At 62.6% G+C, this 16,678-nt stretch overlaps 4 protein-coding genes across 5 annotated transcripts; 1 reads left to right on the plus strand and 3 right to left on the minus strand.

Moving 5' to 3' along the window:
* Positions 1–222: 222 nt before the first annotated feature.
* RPL22 (ribosomal protein L22) lies at positions 223–1,717 on the minus strand. The gene is made up of 3 exons (XM_057418428.1): positions 1,586–1,717; positions 989–1,093; positions 223–369 (listed from the first exon to the last, which is right to left on the minus strand). The coding sequence occupies exons 1-3, from the start codon at positions 1,595–1,597 to the stop codon at positions 241–243; spliced, it is 246 nt and encodes an 81-aa protein (XP_057274411.1). The 5' UTR covers positions 1,598–1,717; the 3' UTR covers positions 223–240.
* Positions 1,718–2,259: 542 nt separating this feature from the next.
* RNF207 (ring finger protein 207) lies at positions 2,260–6,938 on the plus strand. Its single transcript, XM_057418443.1, has 18 exons — positions 2,260–2,377; positions 2,878–3,068; positions 3,163–3,295; positions 3,374–3,518; positions 3,592–3,673; positions 3,745–3,820; positions 3,908–4,033; positions 4,120–4,166; positions 4,294–4,366; positions 4,437–4,505; positions 4,582–4,650; positions 4,721–4,842; positions 5,612–5,801; positions 5,878–6,063; positions 6,141–6,192; positions 6,266–6,383; positions 6,461–6,541; positions 6,626–6,938. The coding sequence occupies exons 2-18, from the start codon at positions 2,878–2,880 to the stop codon at positions 6,756–6,758; spliced, it is 1,893 nt and encodes a 630-aa protein (XP_057274426.1). The 5' UTR covers positions 2,260–2,377; the 3' UTR covers positions 6,759–6,938.
* A 380-nt stretch (positions 6,939–7,318) lies between these two features.
* On the minus strand, positions 7,319–10,664 carry ICMT (isoprenylcysteine carboxyl methyltransferase). Its single transcript, XM_057418457.1, has 5 exons — positions 10,440–10,664; positions 10,261–10,349; positions 10,009–10,178; positions 9,128–9,345; positions 7,319–8,656 (listed from the first exon to the last, which is right to left on the minus strand). The coding sequence occupies exons 1-5, from the start codon at positions 10,662–10,664 to the stop codon at positions 8,474–8,476; spliced, it is 885 nt and encodes a 294-aa protein (XP_057274440.1). The 3' UTR covers positions 7,319–8,473.
* Positions 10,665–11,019: 355 nt separating this feature from the next.
* On the minus strand, positions 11,020–16,454 carry ACOT7 (acyl-CoA thioesterase 7). 2 transcript variants are annotated; one of them, XM_057418470.1, is made up of 10 exons: positions 16,345–16,454; positions 15,519–15,636; positions 14,986–15,142; positions 14,405–14,496; positions 14,170–14,284; positions 13,855–13,869; positions 13,260–13,346; positions 12,570–12,686; positions 12,168–12,352; positions 11,020–11,624 (listed from the first exon to the last, which is right to left on the minus strand). In XM_057418470.1, exons 1-10 carry the CDS (start codon positions 16,395–16,397, stop codon positions 11,520–11,522), a joined length of 1,044 nt encoding a protein of 347 aa, XP_057274453.1. In that variant the 5' UTR covers positions 16,398–16,454; the 3' UTR covers positions 11,020–11,519. The 2 variants fall into 2 exon arrangements, with proteins under 2 accessions (XP_057274453.1, XP_057274463.1); XM_057418480.1 differs by lacking the exon at positions 16,345–16,454 and adding an exon at positions 15,723–15,757.
* Between the last annotated feature and the right edge of the window lie 224 nt (positions 16,455–16,678).

Here is a 16,678-nt window from a genome sequence, read left to right on the forward strand (position 1 = left end):
GACATGGAAGTGAAGAGCTCGGCTGCAGATCAACCTGAACCCCAAACTTCATCTTTCCACTGCACCACTGCCAGTCTCTTCCCCTCAAAGAGCAGTCACCACACTGAGCATCACACAGCATTTAATGAGGAGGCCTGGCATGACTCCTGCACCAAGAAACCTCTTCTCTACAAGCCCTGCTGCTAGTCAGGCTCCTCTCTCCACACTGGCAGCCGCAGGACACGGGGCAGCTCTGTCGCCTCACCTCTTTGAGAAGGGAACCTCCGACGTGACCGTGATCTTGCTCTTGCTCCTCTCGATGGTCACCACGCCCCCGCCCAGGTTCCCTGCTTTGCCATTCACCTTGATCCTTTCCTGCAGGAACTGCTCCTGCAAGAGGCACACACCACTGAGCCAGGACCAACCAGCTCCCACCAGACAAGGCCTCCCCTGCTGCCTCATGCCCGAGCTTTAGCTTTTTCTTAGAGCTGGGGAAGAGACCCACGTTATGCCCAGGGGAAGTGGAAGAAAGCTGCTTTCCCACAGGCCAGGAAGCTGCGAGCCCATCAGTGCCCCCCACACCTAACCCAGCCACCCCACTCAAATCATGAGGTTCTCAAGTCCGAATGCACCACATGAGCAGGACAAGGACACGTTTCCTGCCTAACAAGGGAAGAGCCAGTCAAGCAGCAGATGGGCTCGGATCCTCCAAGGGCACCTCAGACACAGCTTGAACGAAATCAGGCTGAAACAGCCTCACCATTCCCCACAGTGTAACGGAACACTGGCCCCACAAGGGACAAGCAGCGCTGCGGTGCCGCAGGTAGGGAAAGCGCTGGCATTTTAACTACAAAGTGTTTAAACACAACCATGAACCCCCAGCCCCCCTGCTCTGCCGGGTGCTTCCCAGTGGCACAGGCTTTTACGCTGCACCGTGGCAAGGGGCAGAAGGAGAGCTGGGGGGGGCCGCGCTGGCAGCGCACCGATGGAAGCGGAGCCCCACACTCACAAAGTTGGCGGCGTCCATGATGCCGTCCTCCACCGGGTGGGTGCAGTCCAGTGTGAACTTCAGCACCTGCTTCTTTTTTTTGCCGCCTTTCGCTGCGGGCTTCTTCTGCAGCGGAGGAAAGCGAGAGCCGTGAGGGATGGGAGAAGGCAATGGGGAACAGAGAGGGAAATGGGCCAAGGACAATGAGAACGGGCAGGGGGCCACAAGCCCAGAGCAGGGGAAACAGGAACGGGCCGGGGGCTGGATCAGGGACAACGGGAACGGGCCGGGGGCCACACTGGGGGCAACGGGGTGAGGCCGAGCTCCGGGTTGGTATCAACGGGTCCGAGCTCGGAGCCAAGCTGCGGACAACGGAAACGGGCCAGGGGGGCCGGGCAGTGGCAACGGGAAGGGGCCGAGCTCCGGGCTGGTGGCAGCGGGCCCGGGCCATGGCGGAGCGGGGAGAACGGAGGGCCCCGCGGTGCAAGCCGGCGCTCGGCGGAGGCCCAGGCCCAGGCCCAGCTCCAGGCGCTACCCCGTGGCGCGGGGCCGGTGGGGACGGCCCGGAGCAGGGCTCTCGGCGGGCGCGGGGCCGGGCGCAGGGCCGCAGACACTCACCACAGGCGCCATGGCGGCTGCAGCGCAGGGGCAGAAAGGGAGCGCCGCGCAGCGCGCACGCGCGGAAACCCCCGCGGGCGCTCACAGAGCATGCGCCGGCAGCCGGGCCGCGCGCCGAGCCCCTCAGCCGAGCGCTGAGGCCATCGATGGCGCTTCCGGGCCATCCCACGCGCGCCGCTCTACTGCTCCGGTCAGCAGCTAGTGCTGTGTGTAAGGGGCGGGGCTTGCGCATAAGAGGCGGGGCTTTGGAAATGGCGCGCCTCCGGTGGCGGGGCTCAACCCGGCGGGGCCCGATCCTCACCGCAGCATGGGGTGCACCGGGGGGGGGGGGGCTCCATCAGCCCGCGGGGACCAGGGCGTTGAGCCCCGGGCACGGCCCATGAGAGCAGCCCAGGGCGCTGTGCTGCAGGTGGGGTGCCCCAGTGCCCGTGGGGCGCACGTGTAACTGCGCCCCAAACACCACCCAACGGGTGCTGCCCACCCCAGAGTGCGCCGTCCCCGCTTGGAGTCCTCACCAGGCCGCAGGGGTGCCCATGTCCCTGTGGGTACCGATGTCCCCCCAGCCCTGGTGCCGCACAGTCCCGTGTCCCCCATCCCTGCACCCCGCTGACAGTCCCTGCCGCAGGCACCGAGGAGCACGCAGGGGCTATTTTTGGGCTGTGGCGCGGTGGCGGTGCCAGGGGCCCCACGTCACGGGGACGGCGGGGCCCTGCTGCCCCGGCCCCGTTCTCATTCCAGCCGGAGCGCGGGGAGCAGCAGCACGGCCGATCCCCCGGCTGCAGACAGGGAGAGGTAAAGCTTTTGCCCAGCCACGGTGCCCCAGTGCTGGGACAGGGACTCCCCAGTGTGTGGGGCTGGGCTATGAGGGCAGGGGATGCCCCATTGCAGGGGATGCTCCCTCCTGGGGGACACCCCCCCACACACTATCCCGGGTTATGCTCTTACTGCAGGGGACACCCCATCCCAGGGGATGCTTCTGTTATGGAGACACCCTATCCTAGGGGACACCCATCCCAGGGGATGCTCTTACCCTAGGGTCACCCACACTGGGGGACACCCCATCGCAGGGCATGCTCCTGACATGGGGACACCCATGCTGGGGTCACCCCGCTGCATGGACCATCTCACCCATGGTGCTGGGGCAAGGGGCGCGTTTGGGGCAGCCTCGTGCCATGCAGCTCATAATCTAAAAATAGGCACCAGCTCACAGGCCCTGCAGGGAAGGATTTGCCTTTGCCGCGGTGCCGTGTGGGGCTCAGGGGGTGACACGGGGCCCTCTCTCTGCCCCACAGATGTCCGGAGGCATTTTCTCCCCACTGGGGACCTGCTTGGAGCTGGAGAAGGCCAATTGCCACCCACTGGTCTGCCTGCTCTGCCATGAGCCCTACCAGCACCCCTGCCTGCTCGACTGCTACCACAACTTCTGCGCCAGCTGCCTGCGGGGCCGCGCCAGCGACGGCCGCCTGCGCTGCCCCCTCTGTGGGTACGGGATGGACCCTGCCATGGGGGGACAGCAGGACCCCCGTCGCTGCCCCTGCCCTGCGCAGGTGTCCCCATGCCAATCCCCATCCCCACAGGCACCCCTCAGTGGTGAGGGGGGGCACGGGGCTGCCCCCTGTGGACCGGCTCCTGCAGTTCCTGGTGGACAGCTCTGCCGACGGTGAGGAGGATGTGCAATGTGCCAACTGCGACCGGCGCTGCACCAAGGCGGTGAGGGCAGTGGGGCGGGCAGGGGGAGCAGGGGACCCGCGATGGGGCTGTGTGTGCCAGCAGCATCCCCTCTTACAGGAGCTGGACACCATGTACTTCTGCAACACGTGCGGGCAGCCCCTGTGCGCACCGTGCCGCGAGGAGACGCATCGTGCCAAGATGTTTGCTCGCCACGAGATCGTCTCCCTCTCCAAGCGCACCAAAGACATCCACAAGAAGTGCCGTGAGTGCCACGCCGCGCTGTGCCACGCTGCACCGTGCCGTGCCAGCCTGCCCAATCGCCCCATCCCTTGCAGCACTGCATGAGGAGCCCTACATCATGTTCTCCACAGAGAAGAAGTCCATGCTCTGCATCAACTGCTTCAGGGACATGCAGGGGTGAGCAGCCCCGGCCCCACGCCCACCCCTGTGCCCCTTCCTGGTCCATATCCTGACTCCTGTGCCCACAGGGAGAGCCGTGCGCACTGCATCGACATCGAGACAGCGTACATGCAGGGCTGCCAGCGCCTGGACCAGGCGGTGATGGTGGGCACTGGCAATGGATCCGGGGGGTGAAACAGGGGGGCATGGTGCTGCCTGCAGTGCCACAGACACCCCATTGCCCCTTGCCAGGCTGTGAAGGAGCTGCAGACCTCCACTCGTGAGGCCATCGTCCTCCTCAAGGCCATGATCGAGGAGGTGCGCAACAGCGCCAGCGAGGAGGAGGCAGCCATCAACTCCCTCTTCGGCCGCATGCAGGTGTGGGGCCATGCACCCATGGGTGCCCAATGCACGTGGGCATGGTGGGGTGTCCATGGGACGTGGGGTGTCCGTGCTGTTTGCAGGAGCAGCTCTCCGAGAGGAAGAAGGCGCTCCTGAAAGCTGTGCAGAGGTGAGGGGCCATGGGCTGAGCATCGTTCCTAGGGGTGTCCCTCACCCCCAGCGTTTGTTGGGGTGCCCTGGGGCCGGATGCTCCCTGGTCCCCCATAAAGGCTGGGCCGTGCCCTGCTCTGCTGCAGCCAGCACGAGGAGAAGGAGAAGGCGTTCAAGGAGCAGCTCGCCCACCTCGCCTCGCTGCTGCCCACCCTGCAGGTAGGGCCCTGGGGTGGGCAGGGAGGCCCCTGCCCCATGGATCACTGTGATCACTCCTCCCTTTGCACAGGTCCATCTGGTGACCTGCTCCGCGTTCCTGAGCTCCGCCAACAAAGCCGAGTTCCTGGACCTGGGCTATGTGAGTGGTGGCATCACCACGGGGAGGGCAGAGCACCCTATGGCAGCACCGGGCTCACCACACCACTGCCTTCCAGCAACTGATGGAGAGGCTGCAGAGGATCGTGAAGCTGCCGCATCGCCTGCGGCCGGCACAGACCAGCAAGGTAGAGCCCTGCCGTGGCCGAGCCCCTGCCCATGGGCACTGCAGCCACGCTCACCCCGTCTCACCCCCAGATCAACAGCGAGTACCGCGCGGAGTTCGCCCGCTGCCTGGAGCCGCTGCTGATGCTCAGCCCTCGCCGCTCCATGGTGGGCAGCGCCAGCGGCATCGGCCCCGGCATCACCGGCACCAACATGTGAGGTGCTGGGAGCGCATCCTGCGGCGTGCCCCCCGTGCCCTTGAGCCGGTGACCTGGGTGCGATGGGGACACCGCAGCTGCGCTGATGAACGACAGGCGTGGGGGCTTCAAGTGACACTTCTGGGAAGCGGGCGGACGGGCAGGGGGGCCCCGGAGCTGCTCCCGCGGCGCCGCAGCCTCTGTGCCCACCACTATTTTTAATCAGAATTCCAGGGAAGCGCCTGCCCGTTCCTCGCCCGGGATATATTTAGGCCCGTTGATGTCACGGCAGCACTGGCGCTGCCAGGCACAACCGGCCCGAGGGGACAAACAGGCGCTGGCACCCCATGGGGACCGCTCCTTGCCCCCAGCCGGGCTCGGTGCCGTGGGGTGGCTGAGCTCCTGGGGGCTGCACGGTAGGAGTGGTGGTGTGGGGCAGCAGGGATGGGGCAGTGGGAGCATGGGGAGGCTGCGGAATGGGGGGAAGAGAGGGGCCAGGAGATACCCATGATGACAGAGAGAGCTGCATCCTTCCCTTTAGAAACCAGAGCGTGCCGAGCTCTGCCATGCCTCTGAAGCCATGGGCACCGGGAGAGCAGCCCATGGGAAGCTGACTTTAGGGCGGTTTAAGGCGACCCTGTGTGCTCGGGGAGGGATGTGTGGGGCTGCTGTGTCCCCAGGCACACTGGGGTGGAGGGGCTATGGGCTGAGCTGGTAACACAGCCCCCAGCACCTTGCCCTGGCTGCTGCTCTTGTGCAGCACCCCACTGGCACCCTCTCCATGCAGGCTTTCCGGCGGCCAATGCTCCAAGACCCTCATGGTGCCCAGCTGCCCCACTGACGGCGATAAGATGTCCACGGGCCCCCTGGTGCGGAAGCCGACGATGCACCGGTACATCAGCACCAAGGTCCTGCTGGCTGAGGGGCGCGAGACCCCCTTCGCCGAGCACTGCCGCAACTACGAGAACACCTACCGGGTACGGAGCGCGGGGCGGGCACGGCGTGACGGGGCGGGACGGTGCCGGTGATGTCGGGGTGATGCCGGCCCCGCAGATGCTGCAGACGGAGATCCAGGGCCTGAAGGACCAGGTTCAGGAGCTGCACCGTGACCTCACCAAGCACCACTCGCTCATCAAGACGGAGATCATGAGCGAGATCCTGCAGAAGTCGCTGCAGATGGACGTGCAGATCGCTGCTCACTACTCCGCGGTGGAGATGATGCGCAGCGTCTTCGAGGAGGTACGGCCGGCGCATCCTGGAGCAGGGTCCCTGTGGGCTGTACCACGGTGTTCCACCCGGCTCCCTCTGCCTTCCAGGTCTGGGAGGAGACGTACCAACGGGTGGCCAACGAGCAGGAGATCTATGAAGGTACCAGTGATGCTGCTCCCCTTGTGCCCCCTCTGGGTTGGGGCCGTGGCCACAGCAGCTCCTCTCGCCCCAGCCCAGCTCCATGACCTGCTGCAGCTGCGGCAGGAGAACAACTGCCTGACCACCATCACCAAGCAGATCGCGCCCTACGTCCGCTCCATCGCCAAGGTGAAGGAGCGGCTGGAGCCCAGGTGAGGGGCACAGGGAGCGGATTGTGGGGCCAGTGTTGGGGGGGACACACACATGGCTCACACCCATCCCAATGCAGGCTGCAGGAGCCCCGGGAGCCCAAGGAGGAAACAGCACAGATGCTGCTCAAGATGTGTGAGGACAGCGAAGCAGCACCAAGGTGGGTGACCGAAAGCGCTTGGGTGTTGAATCCCCCCCATCCCTTTCTCAGCCGGACCCTGCCGAGGCACCTTCCCCTCCGCAGGGACCCCTCGCCCGGCAGCAGGGAGGGGGCTCCGGCCAGCGCCGAGGGGGGCTCCCCAAAAAGCAAAGATTGCATCAGGGGCCAGCAGGAAAGCAGGGCTGAGAGCGGCGCCCGGACAGAGCCTGCACCATAGAGCCCAGCACTGAGTGCATGGAGCTGCTTTGTGCCATGAGCAAGGGAAGCGCAGCCCGGGCACAGCATCTGCAGCACACCAGGAGCCTGCCCTGGGGAGACTGTCTTGGTCTGAAGACATCAATGTCTTGATGCTGTCCCTCTTGCGTGTTACAAGGGAAATAAAAGGGCGCAAAGCACAGGGTCTGCTTGGTTCTGCGGCTCCGGGCACAGCTGGGGGCTGCCATGCAAACATGGGAGGGAAAAACCCCAATCCCTGGTGCAGGACAGGGGCAGGAGCTTGGCCCAGGCTTGGGAGCATCCCGTCACCCAGCACTGGAGCAAAACAATCCTGTGGTCTGTGCATCAGTGCTACTGACAGCATCCCAATGAGCAGGGGTAGGAGGGGATCTCTTACTGCAGCTTGTCCTGCAGCTTTGGCCACCGTCCCCGTGCCTGCTGAGCTCCTGAGCTTCACCTTAAAGTATTCTGCAAACCCACTGGGGTATAAGCCAGGAAGGGATCCCAGTTTGATGGCCCCTCCAGAGACCCCCAAATAACCACCAGACAGAGCTTGGCAACATTTTCTCTTGGTTTTTATATAAAAAGAAGTCAAAATCAAACCAAAGCCATTTCCATCAGCACCCCCCTTTCCTGAGCCATTCCACAGCAACCTCCACCAAGGCACCCTGCAAGCCCCAAGCATGAACTGATGAGCAGCTCGTTTCCATTCCAGCTAGGAAGAATTAACATAAAACTCAAGAAAACAGTGATCCTCTTTGGTATATAACAACAGGGTAAGTTATACCACAAAGCTCGAGTAGGAACCATTTCCAAAATGGTCACGTCTAAAATAGCATTAGCTAGCCAGACTTTATCCCCCTTTGGAGAATTCCCCTACAAGCAGCTCCTACCGGCGCCGACATCCCAGCTATGGCCCATAAAAGCAGGCAAGGATCTGGAGCTCTAAAGCCCTGGGTAAGCCCAGCAGCCGCCGTCCTTTCCCCACCCAAAACGCTGGGATCCCTGCAGGATGGCGGCAGCCCGGCAGGAGAGGAAGCAGCGCGATTTGGAAGCGGGAAGAGGGAACAGAGGCGGTGGGAACAGCGGCTCCCGAATCCGCAGCAGCAGCCGAGGGAGGAGGGAGCAGGACCCGATCTCCTGCCACGTTTCGGAAGTGCTTGGAAGGGCTCTCCCTGTGAGCGCCGATGCCTGGGATGGAACCGGCCGGTGCCGCCGCGCTGGGTCCCCAGCAGGCAGAGGGCAGCTCCCTGTGCCCGAGGAGCCAGAGCCAGCTCCTGCACTCACCCCAGCAACAGCTTGCGGAATGGGGCCTAGAGAGATTAACGCCGTGCCACCGGCTCGCGAGGTCAGGAAGCTTTAAAACGGGATTATGTCGCAGGAAGGACCTGCTGCCCAGAGCCTTTCCTGCATGGGGAGGGCAGAGCTGCGCCCGGAGGCATTCCAGTACAATTCCGCGGGCAGGAGGGCTCCGTTCTCTTTAGGGTCGCTACAGGCTAAGTTATCTGGAAGATCCCTGAATGTGCAACAAAGGACTGATCTCGAGGAGAACGCAGGAGCTTGTGATCATGTATTGACCCGCAGCCCCTCGCCAGCTCCTTCTGGGCAGCCGGCATTTGCCATCAGGCTGCTCCCAGCGTCGGTGCCACGCGTCCTCCCTCGCCCCGCGGCGCCTGGAGCCCAGCGTCCGCTCTGCCAGGCTAGTTTTCACCCGCATTACAGCTCCACTTTGACTCCTTTAATAAAAGGGAGACCCGATGGCACCTTCCTTTTGTACTCCAGGTACTCTTCTCCAAAGAAGTGGATGAGGGTGATCTCCTCCTCCTCGATCCGCTCCCGGAAGAAGCGCCAGGATGCCAGGGCATAGCCCACCACGCAGATGGGGTTGCAGAGCAGCACCTGCCAACAGACAGCACCGTTGTCACCGCCAGAGAAACCAGGGCTGCCCCCGTACCCACACACTGAGCAGTTCACCCTCTGGCCAGGACTCTTAGATAGAGTTTTCTTTGCTGTCCAGCATAAGAATGGTGTTTGGGAGGGGTAAAGTTGAGCCTCACTGCTCACAGGAGGCATTTTGGCCCTAGGGGTACAAGGGAAGTCTGGACACCAGCTATAGGCAAGCAGAAGATCACACCCCGAGCTTTCAATGGTGTTCTACCTCAAACCCTGGCCTTACCATCCCTGCATATTCCACACATAAAATCAAGGAGATGGGGTCCTCCCAGAGATCACTGCTATGTGCTGGTGGGAGCCAGATCACCCCTGCTGCTGACCACCAGCGGTCTGCATCCCTTTAGGGGTGTGGGGCAGCATTAAGAAGGAAAACCCAGGTTGTAAGATGAGAGTATCTGAGTGCGCTGTATACAGTACCTGTGTTCCAATACTCCAGTAAAACCATCCCACATAGGATGGGTGCCGGAACCACCCGTAGACCCCACTGGTCACCAGAGTATGAGTATCTGACTTCTCGTTCTGCACAATGTGGTTGAAGTTGGAGCCGGCCGTGAGCATGGCTGCTTTCCTCAGGCAGTCCCCGAAGATCACCATCAGCAGCCCCACAGTGCTCAGCCAGGTGATCTGCTTCAGCTCTGCAAGGCAACGAGGACGGGTCACAACGGGGCTGCACTGATCATGGTCGTGATGCTTGGGGTGGGGTGGGCTTTTCCCCAGATCCTAAAGCATGACAACGGGTAAAACACAGCCAGTGTTCCGTGTGCTGCCACCCCAACACCAAAACAAATAGCAGCAGGAGCTCCTGGCACGGATTCACCCCAACACAGAGTCCGTAAGACCTAAAGGGAGCATGGCTCTCCAGTGTGGAGTCAAGATGTGCTCAATATGGATACAGGAATCTACAGCTGTTATGAAGCAGGGAAGGAGAACACCTCCCCTCTCCCAGGCAAAAGGAAGCACTGCAGATTGACCAAGGTTTTGTTGATCTGAATTTATTCCAGGTCAAAAGAAGGCACTCAGATATAACTGGAGCACCCTTGTTTGTACCACCGAAGCGGCTTGAAGTGTGCAGGTGGAAAACCCACTACATGGCAAAGACAGCCTTACACGTGAGAGCACGGGGGGGCTCCCTTTGCCCTCCCAGGACCAACACTGGCTTTAAGCACACAGATCAAGGCTGCAGCAAATCCCGGCCCTGCTGTCAGCACGGCTCAGCTAAGCAGGGCTCGCGTGGCTACCAGGCACACGGGTCCGTGCAGGCAGGAGGGTGGGGGGCTCGGAGGGACACAGGGACCGACCTGGGAACAGGATCTTCTCCAGCGTGAACTCCACCCAGGAGGAGAGGGCGGCCAGGTTGTACTCGAAGCTGTGGTTGAGCAGGAAGGAGTCCAGCGAGAGGCTGCGGGGGTTGTTGATGGCCGTCACCAGGTACTCGGAGTAGTGGAACAGGGACAGGGAGCACATGTACCTGCAGCGAGCAAGGAGGCAGCGCTGTGCCGGGCCCCGGCACGGCCGCGCCGGGCCCCGCCGCCGCTCCGCCCGCCCCTTACCAGCCGAAGTGCCGCCAGGCGGAGCGGCCGGCGCTCAGCAGCAGCCCGCAGCCGAAGGCGAAGCCCAGGAAGCAGGCCCGGACGGCGATCTGCGGGCACACGGAAGGAGAAGGGAGAAAGAGACGGAGAGGAAGCCCCGCCGCGGCCTACCCCCGGCGCCCGCCCCGGTCCCCCCGCACCTTGTAGAGCGGCCGCGGGTAGAGCAGCAGCAGCGCGGCGTTGACCCCCGCGCCGTGCAGCGCTATGGCCATGCGGCCCCGCAGCCCCGGCGAGCCCAGCAGCGCGGCGGGGGAGCCCAGCGCCGCGGGCAGCGCCGACACCGAGGCGCCCAGCAGGAACGCGGCCAGGCTGGCGCGGGCCTCCCGGCCCAGCCGGCCCCGCCACCCCGCCGCCGCCGCCATCATGGCGGCGCCCGCTCCGCCCCGCGTCGCCGGGGAAACGGGGCCCCGCCCCGCGCGCATGGGCAGTGGGAGCCGGCGCGGGGCTCGCGGGGGGGCTCGGCCCCCGGTAACAGCGAGCAGGGGCGGTGACAGCCGCGGGGAGCGGCGCCGGAGCCGAGTCCCGGGCCTCCGAGCAGCCCCGGGTGGGTGCAGCGCTGCGGTGCCTGCGCCGTGATCCCCGTTAAAGCGGGCAGGTCCATGAGGAGCCAGCTTAGGGACACCCGGGGAAGCGGCACAACGCTTTGGAATCGAGCTCCTAAACCCAACTGCTGCTTCTCAACCCACCCCCCCCCCCAAAGGAACACCCATTTCATTCCAGTCAGCAACAACAGACTTTATTTATGCCACAGGTTTCCTTAAATAAGTTAGATGTGCACAGAGAAACTACCTAGAGATGTCAACGAAACGGTCCCAGACATTCCATACGACCCCGGGGCGCGTTCCTCGTCCCAAGGATCGTACGTAAGAAGCTTTGGTTCAGGATGTACCGGCACGTTTAACACAGAATCACACAGACTCGCGGCCTCGCGCGTCCCTCACACCACCGCGCACCTCCGTCTCGCTCCGGCACGGGGAAAAGGGACCTTCTCCGGTGGGATTCAACAGTGGGAACAGCTCCAGAGGTGAATGGCGAGCGATGGGAAAGGCTCCCAGGGCGCGCTGAAGCCACCTAAAAGCACAAGGTCTACGGCGCTAAACCGATGAGCGGCGAAGCAGCGGCACGGCCGCGGCGGCTCCGGCGGCAGGCAAAGGGTGCGAGGCCCGGCGCGGACACGACACGAACAGGAACCGTGGCTGCGGGGCGCGGGGCGGGATGGGTCACTGCAGGGCAGCCTGCTGCAGCTGCGCCTGCCGCTTGGCCTTGGTCTGCAGGTACCTGCCCTTGCCTTCCTCGAAGCGCCGCTTCTCATCCTCCGTCTCCGTCTGAGGGGGACAGAAAGAGAGCAAAGGCACCGGCGTGAGCTGCCCCGTGGCCACGCGGCAGCCCCACTGTCGTGGGAAGCACCGTGCTCTGCGCAACGCGTGTTGTTGCAGGTACCGCGCTCCTACACAGAGCAGGAGGAGACCTGCACGGGGTGAAATATCCATGAAGAGCCCCCAGCGCCGCGCCAAAACCCTGCTGGGATCGGCAGAGCTAAAAATAGGCTGGAGTGGGGACACCATGGGGAGAGGAACCCCGTTGCTGCGCAGGGTCCCCTCCCGTGTGTGGCACGGGAAGCTGCAGAGCCTGCACGGTGCCTGTCCTCACCCACGGGAAAGGAAAAAACTCTGGCAAGTTTCATAGGAAATGGGTGTAAAAATAGCAAAAGCAAACCCAACCAACCCTAAGGCTCCTTCACACATGTTTTTGTGCTGATTAATTCAAGGGAAGAGGATTTGTTGGGCAGAACTGGCTGGGCTCTGCCCCGGCGCAGCAGGAGCAGGGCTGGTCCCACTGGCTCGCAGCCCACTGCAGAGAGCTCTTACCAGCAGCTGCGGGACGGGCAGGGGCTTCCCCTCCTTGCTCAAGGAGACGTAGGTGAAGAAGGCGCTGACGGCTCGGTACCGCTCCCGAGCCTCGTCCACGAACGGGTCCGCATCCACAAAGACCTCGATTTCCATGGATTTATTGCTTGTGAAGGTCATGCGCCCCGAAATGGTGATGACGCTGCCTGCGAAGCGCGGAGGGGAAGGTCAGGCAGGAGGGCTCTGCTTCTGCGCAGGGGAAGGGAGCAAGGGGGCCCCTGGGCTTTCTGCTTAAGCCTTGAGCTGGGCTTCTCCGCACAAGGACAAGTCTAACAGGGAATAATTTCTGTGCCAGTGTGAGCACCCAAGGGAGCCGGGATGTGGCACTGCAGGAGAGCAAAGTGCCCACCGCCACCCTGGTACCTTTCTTGATCTTCTCATGGAAGTTGATGGCATCCACGGAGGCGGTGACGATGTTGGTCTTGCAGTGACGGGCGGCCACAATCCCCGCGACCTCGTCCATGAGCTTCATAGTGACACCTGGGGGGAACAGAGGGTTCTGCCTCAGGGAAGCCGATGGTTTCTTTGTGGAAACCTCATCTTCCCAAGGCAAGAGCAGTCACGCAAACTTCCTGCTTGGAAAAAGCTCCCAGAAATTGTTTGTTTGCTTCTGAAAGGACACGGTTACATGAAGAGCAGCATCCAGCATCATCCCGGCCCTTGGCAAATGCGCCTCTCCCTGGCTCACACCACACACCCTGCCCAGGCCATGGGTGCTGCCAGCCAAGAGGAAACTGGGCAGTGCGAGCCAAGAGGAAATAGCTCCAGCAAATCGCAGTCACTGTGCATGGGTGTTCATAGTCCCAGATTTGTAACTTAAGAAACGGTGACAAAACTGTAGGATTCATGGTTTGAGCACCCATTTTCAGAGCCTTTTTTCAGCATTGATAAAGTTGAAGCTTTGGTCTCAGCTGAAGCAAAGCTGAACTTTACAGACGGTGGAAGGGCCTTCTGTCCTCCCGAAAACACAGAGACAACAAAGTCACTCTCAGACCATGCTTCTGCTCAGGGGATGAGCCAGGGCACACACTGGAGGGGGCAGCGCTCACTCACCCCCATGCACGAAGCCCAGCAGCGTGCAGTCGGAAGGTCCCACCAGATGGATCAGGCTGGACTGGCTGTAGCCAACGGTGTGCGGCTCTGGGTGGGGGAAAGAGAGCAAAGCAGAGGTCAGAGCTGCTTGGTCAGCACCCGTATGGCCCCATCTTCAACCGTCTGAAGGAAGAAAACGTGGAGCTAGCTTGTGCAAAGCTGAAGCATGTTTAAACCAGCATTTAAATGGGAGCTGGCAAGTTCCAAGAGCAGACTATTCACCACTCGATGGGCTGCCACCTCCCTCTGATGCTCACCCACCAATCTTATTGCAGCTCAGCTCTTTTCTTCTTTCAAGTAGCCCATGGCTGTATGCTTTCCCTCCTCCCCAAACCTGCTGCTTAGTGGCATCTCCAAGGAGCCACGTTTCCCCCTTGGCATAGCCCCCCAGCCCTGGCACACGCGGGTGACATCTGACTTGCCACTAAATCCATCCGACAGAGATCACACTGACTGCCAGCAGGGGAAAACTGCTCTCAGTGCCTGCATCTTCTGTCTAGCGAGAGATGCTGAAGGTGCTTAGTGCGGGAAAACCAGCAGCGCTGCGGAGCCTTACCTTTCGTCTGCCTGTCTGTGAGCAGGGAGAACAGAGGGGAAAAAAGCATTTGAGCAACTTTCATCCCACATTACCCCCCCAATGATCCCCACAAGCCACCACCTCTCCACCTCTGCCCAAGGATCCGTGTTGTGGAAGAGAGCATCCCACTCACCAACCATCAGGGTCACAGCCCACCCAGCTCCCCCCTCCACACTCCCATCACTGATGCACTGTTTCAGAGCACACGCGCAGCCACACGTGCCCAGGGATGGCTGGACTTGCCTCAGGGACCAGTTCATCCTCCCAGCACAGGCCGTGCACCGCCTGCGGTACCTGGATTGATGATGGGGAAGATCACATCTCCATTTCTCTGCTTCGTTTCCAGCCGATCCAGCTTTTGCTCCTCATAACGCTTCTTCCCCTCCTCCTCCTGCTCCTTTCTTGCATACTGGAAGGAAAAGCTGGTAAGAACTCACACGCTGGGGTTGGAAAAGCCACCGGCACTGCCGGGAGTGCCAATGGGGCCAGGGTAGCTCCGGTTTCCAGTGACCAACACAAGCTGTCCTACCTGGATGGGGGGAACCTCAACGACCTTGTTCACGTTCTTCAGGGACAGCGGCACATACCACAGCGTCGCCTTGTTTGTCACCTTCTTTGCCCCTGGAGGAGAGGTGGCAAAGGGTGACTGTGCCAACACCAGCAGCGCTTCTACCACCGGCACTGCTGTGGTACAGGGCTGGCCATACCCTGGCGATGCTACTGTCACTGGGCAGGCCCCTGCCCTGATGGGCTCTGGCTCACAACGGATGTGACAATGCGCTTTTGGGAAGGCATCCTGGCAATTTGAGCCGGTTGCCACAGCAACAGCAGGAAAAGGGCCTTGTTCAGACCAAAGGCTTCCACGAGCTGCAAATTAGGCAGGAGGGGCCCGCAGGGATTCACTGTTCTTCCCTAAAAGCCATCAATGGAGCTGCAGTCCCCAGGGACCAGCCTGGCTGCCCCTTCCCTGCGACGCCCACAGCCCTCTCAATAAGCACACAGCATCTCCCTCTGCCCAATGCTGCTGGAGGACGGGATCACCACCGTGAGCTCTGGGCTCATCGCCGTTATTCCCAGAGCTTTGGGACAGGGCTCCCAGCAGCCACTCACCTGTGAGAATGTTTTCGGACATGACATTGACCTGGACCTCCACCGAGTGCCGGGAGGTGTAGGTGATCTCAGCGCTGACGTTGGCCACCTCGCCGATGCACACCGGGGAGAGGAAGTCCGTCCGCTCCACCCGCGCCAGCGCGGCCACGCAGGGCTCCTGCGGACGTGGGACAGTGAGGGCAGGACCGCAGCCGTGCCGCTGGGGCCGGCCCGCGCCGCATGTGGCTCCAGCATTTCAACCTCCGCCTTATCAGCCCATGGCCATGTTTCCTTCCCCGCCCATAACTGACACCAAGCTGCTTCCAACTTGCCCTTCATGGCTGTTAAAGTATTACCAGCAGCATCATTTCTGCTCGCAAAACGATTTCAGTGGGATGATCCTGGAAACCATGGCCATGCTCCAGCGGCAGCTGTGGTCTGCACTCAGGAGCAAACGCTTCCAGTGCAGGAGGGGAAATGGGAAGGCCCCCAGAACCCTGAGGCACAGCAGGGGGGTCAGAGAGTCACTGAGCAGGAGGCTGGCACCAACTCACCCCATCCTGGGAGTTGCAGTGGCGGGTGCTGATGATGGCTCCTGCCTCCTCAATCATCTTCAGGATGATTCCCCCATGGACATTCCCAGCAAAGTTGGCATCATCCGGTCGCATGATTCTGCCAGGGGAGAGACATGGGAGTTCACAGCCTGCTACCTGCCCCTGACCAGGGTCAGCCACCCATAGGCACTGCCATGGCCCTACCGGATGAGCTGCTGGGCCATCTCACCACGCTGATGCCAGCAACGTCACCGGCACACTGCCTGCACGTGGCTTCCTGCAAGCGGCAGCGGAAACTGCCCTAAATTACTGCTGGGACTGGAAGGAAGCATCGCTCCTGTGCCGGGGGCAGCTGGCTCGGCCAGGACAACAGCATCCCAGCAGCAGCAGCTTTTGCCAGCATCAAATAATCAAGCAAAGGAGGAAAGGAGAGACACAATGATTATGGGGCAATGGCTGCGTGTGGGCCTAGACAGGACCCACGCCTTGGCATGAGGAAGCCGCAGCAGGAAAAGGCAGAAAAACCGGGACACACCCTGCCCAGCTCACACGCAATGGGGCGAGAGAGCAGCGCTGCTTCGCTGTGCCTGATGCAGGCAGCGTCTCCCGCACAGGCAGCGATGCTGGTGCCGGCAGCGTGGACCAGCGCAGGCAGTGATGCTGATGCCGGCAGCAGCGCAGGCAGTGATGCTGATGCCGGCAGCGTGACCAGCGCAGGCCGGATGCAGGCAGCACCGCCGGTAGCATCCCGGTTACAGAGGCCGGCCCCGCCCGCAGTCCCCCCAGCCCTGCCCTGCCCGGCCCTCCCGGTGCCCCGGGGCCGTACCTGGAGACCTGGATGGCGGCCGGGCCCGGGCCCGCGGCCCCCCGCTCCGACATGGCGGCACCGGCGCCCCGCCCGCAAAGGCGCTGCGGCAGCACCGCGCCCGGCCGCGCCCCGCCCGGCTGGGGACACGCCTACCGCGAAGCCCCATTGGCCAGCAGCGCTGGCCACGCCCCCGAGCCGGCAGGGTGGGCGGGGTCAGCGGAAGCGGCGCGGGGCGGAGCGCCGGTGGCCACCGGTCGGGGGTGTCCCGTGGGGCTGTGGCCCCGGTGCATGGATGGGGATGGACGGAGCGGGCTGGCAGGGACGGAGGGGAAGGGAGTCCCAGGGGGAAAGG

This window comes from Pezoporus wallicus, unplaced genomic scaffold (genome assembly GCF_028554395.1).
Source record: "Pezoporus wallicus isolate ANWC-B61680 ecotype Strahan unplaced genomic scaffold, APGP_CSIRO_Pwel_v1 contig_13766, whole genome shotgun sequence".
NCBI classification, from domain to species: domain Eukaryota; kingdom Metazoa; phylum Chordata; class Aves; order Psittaciformes; family Psittacidae; genus Pezoporus; species Pezoporus wallicus.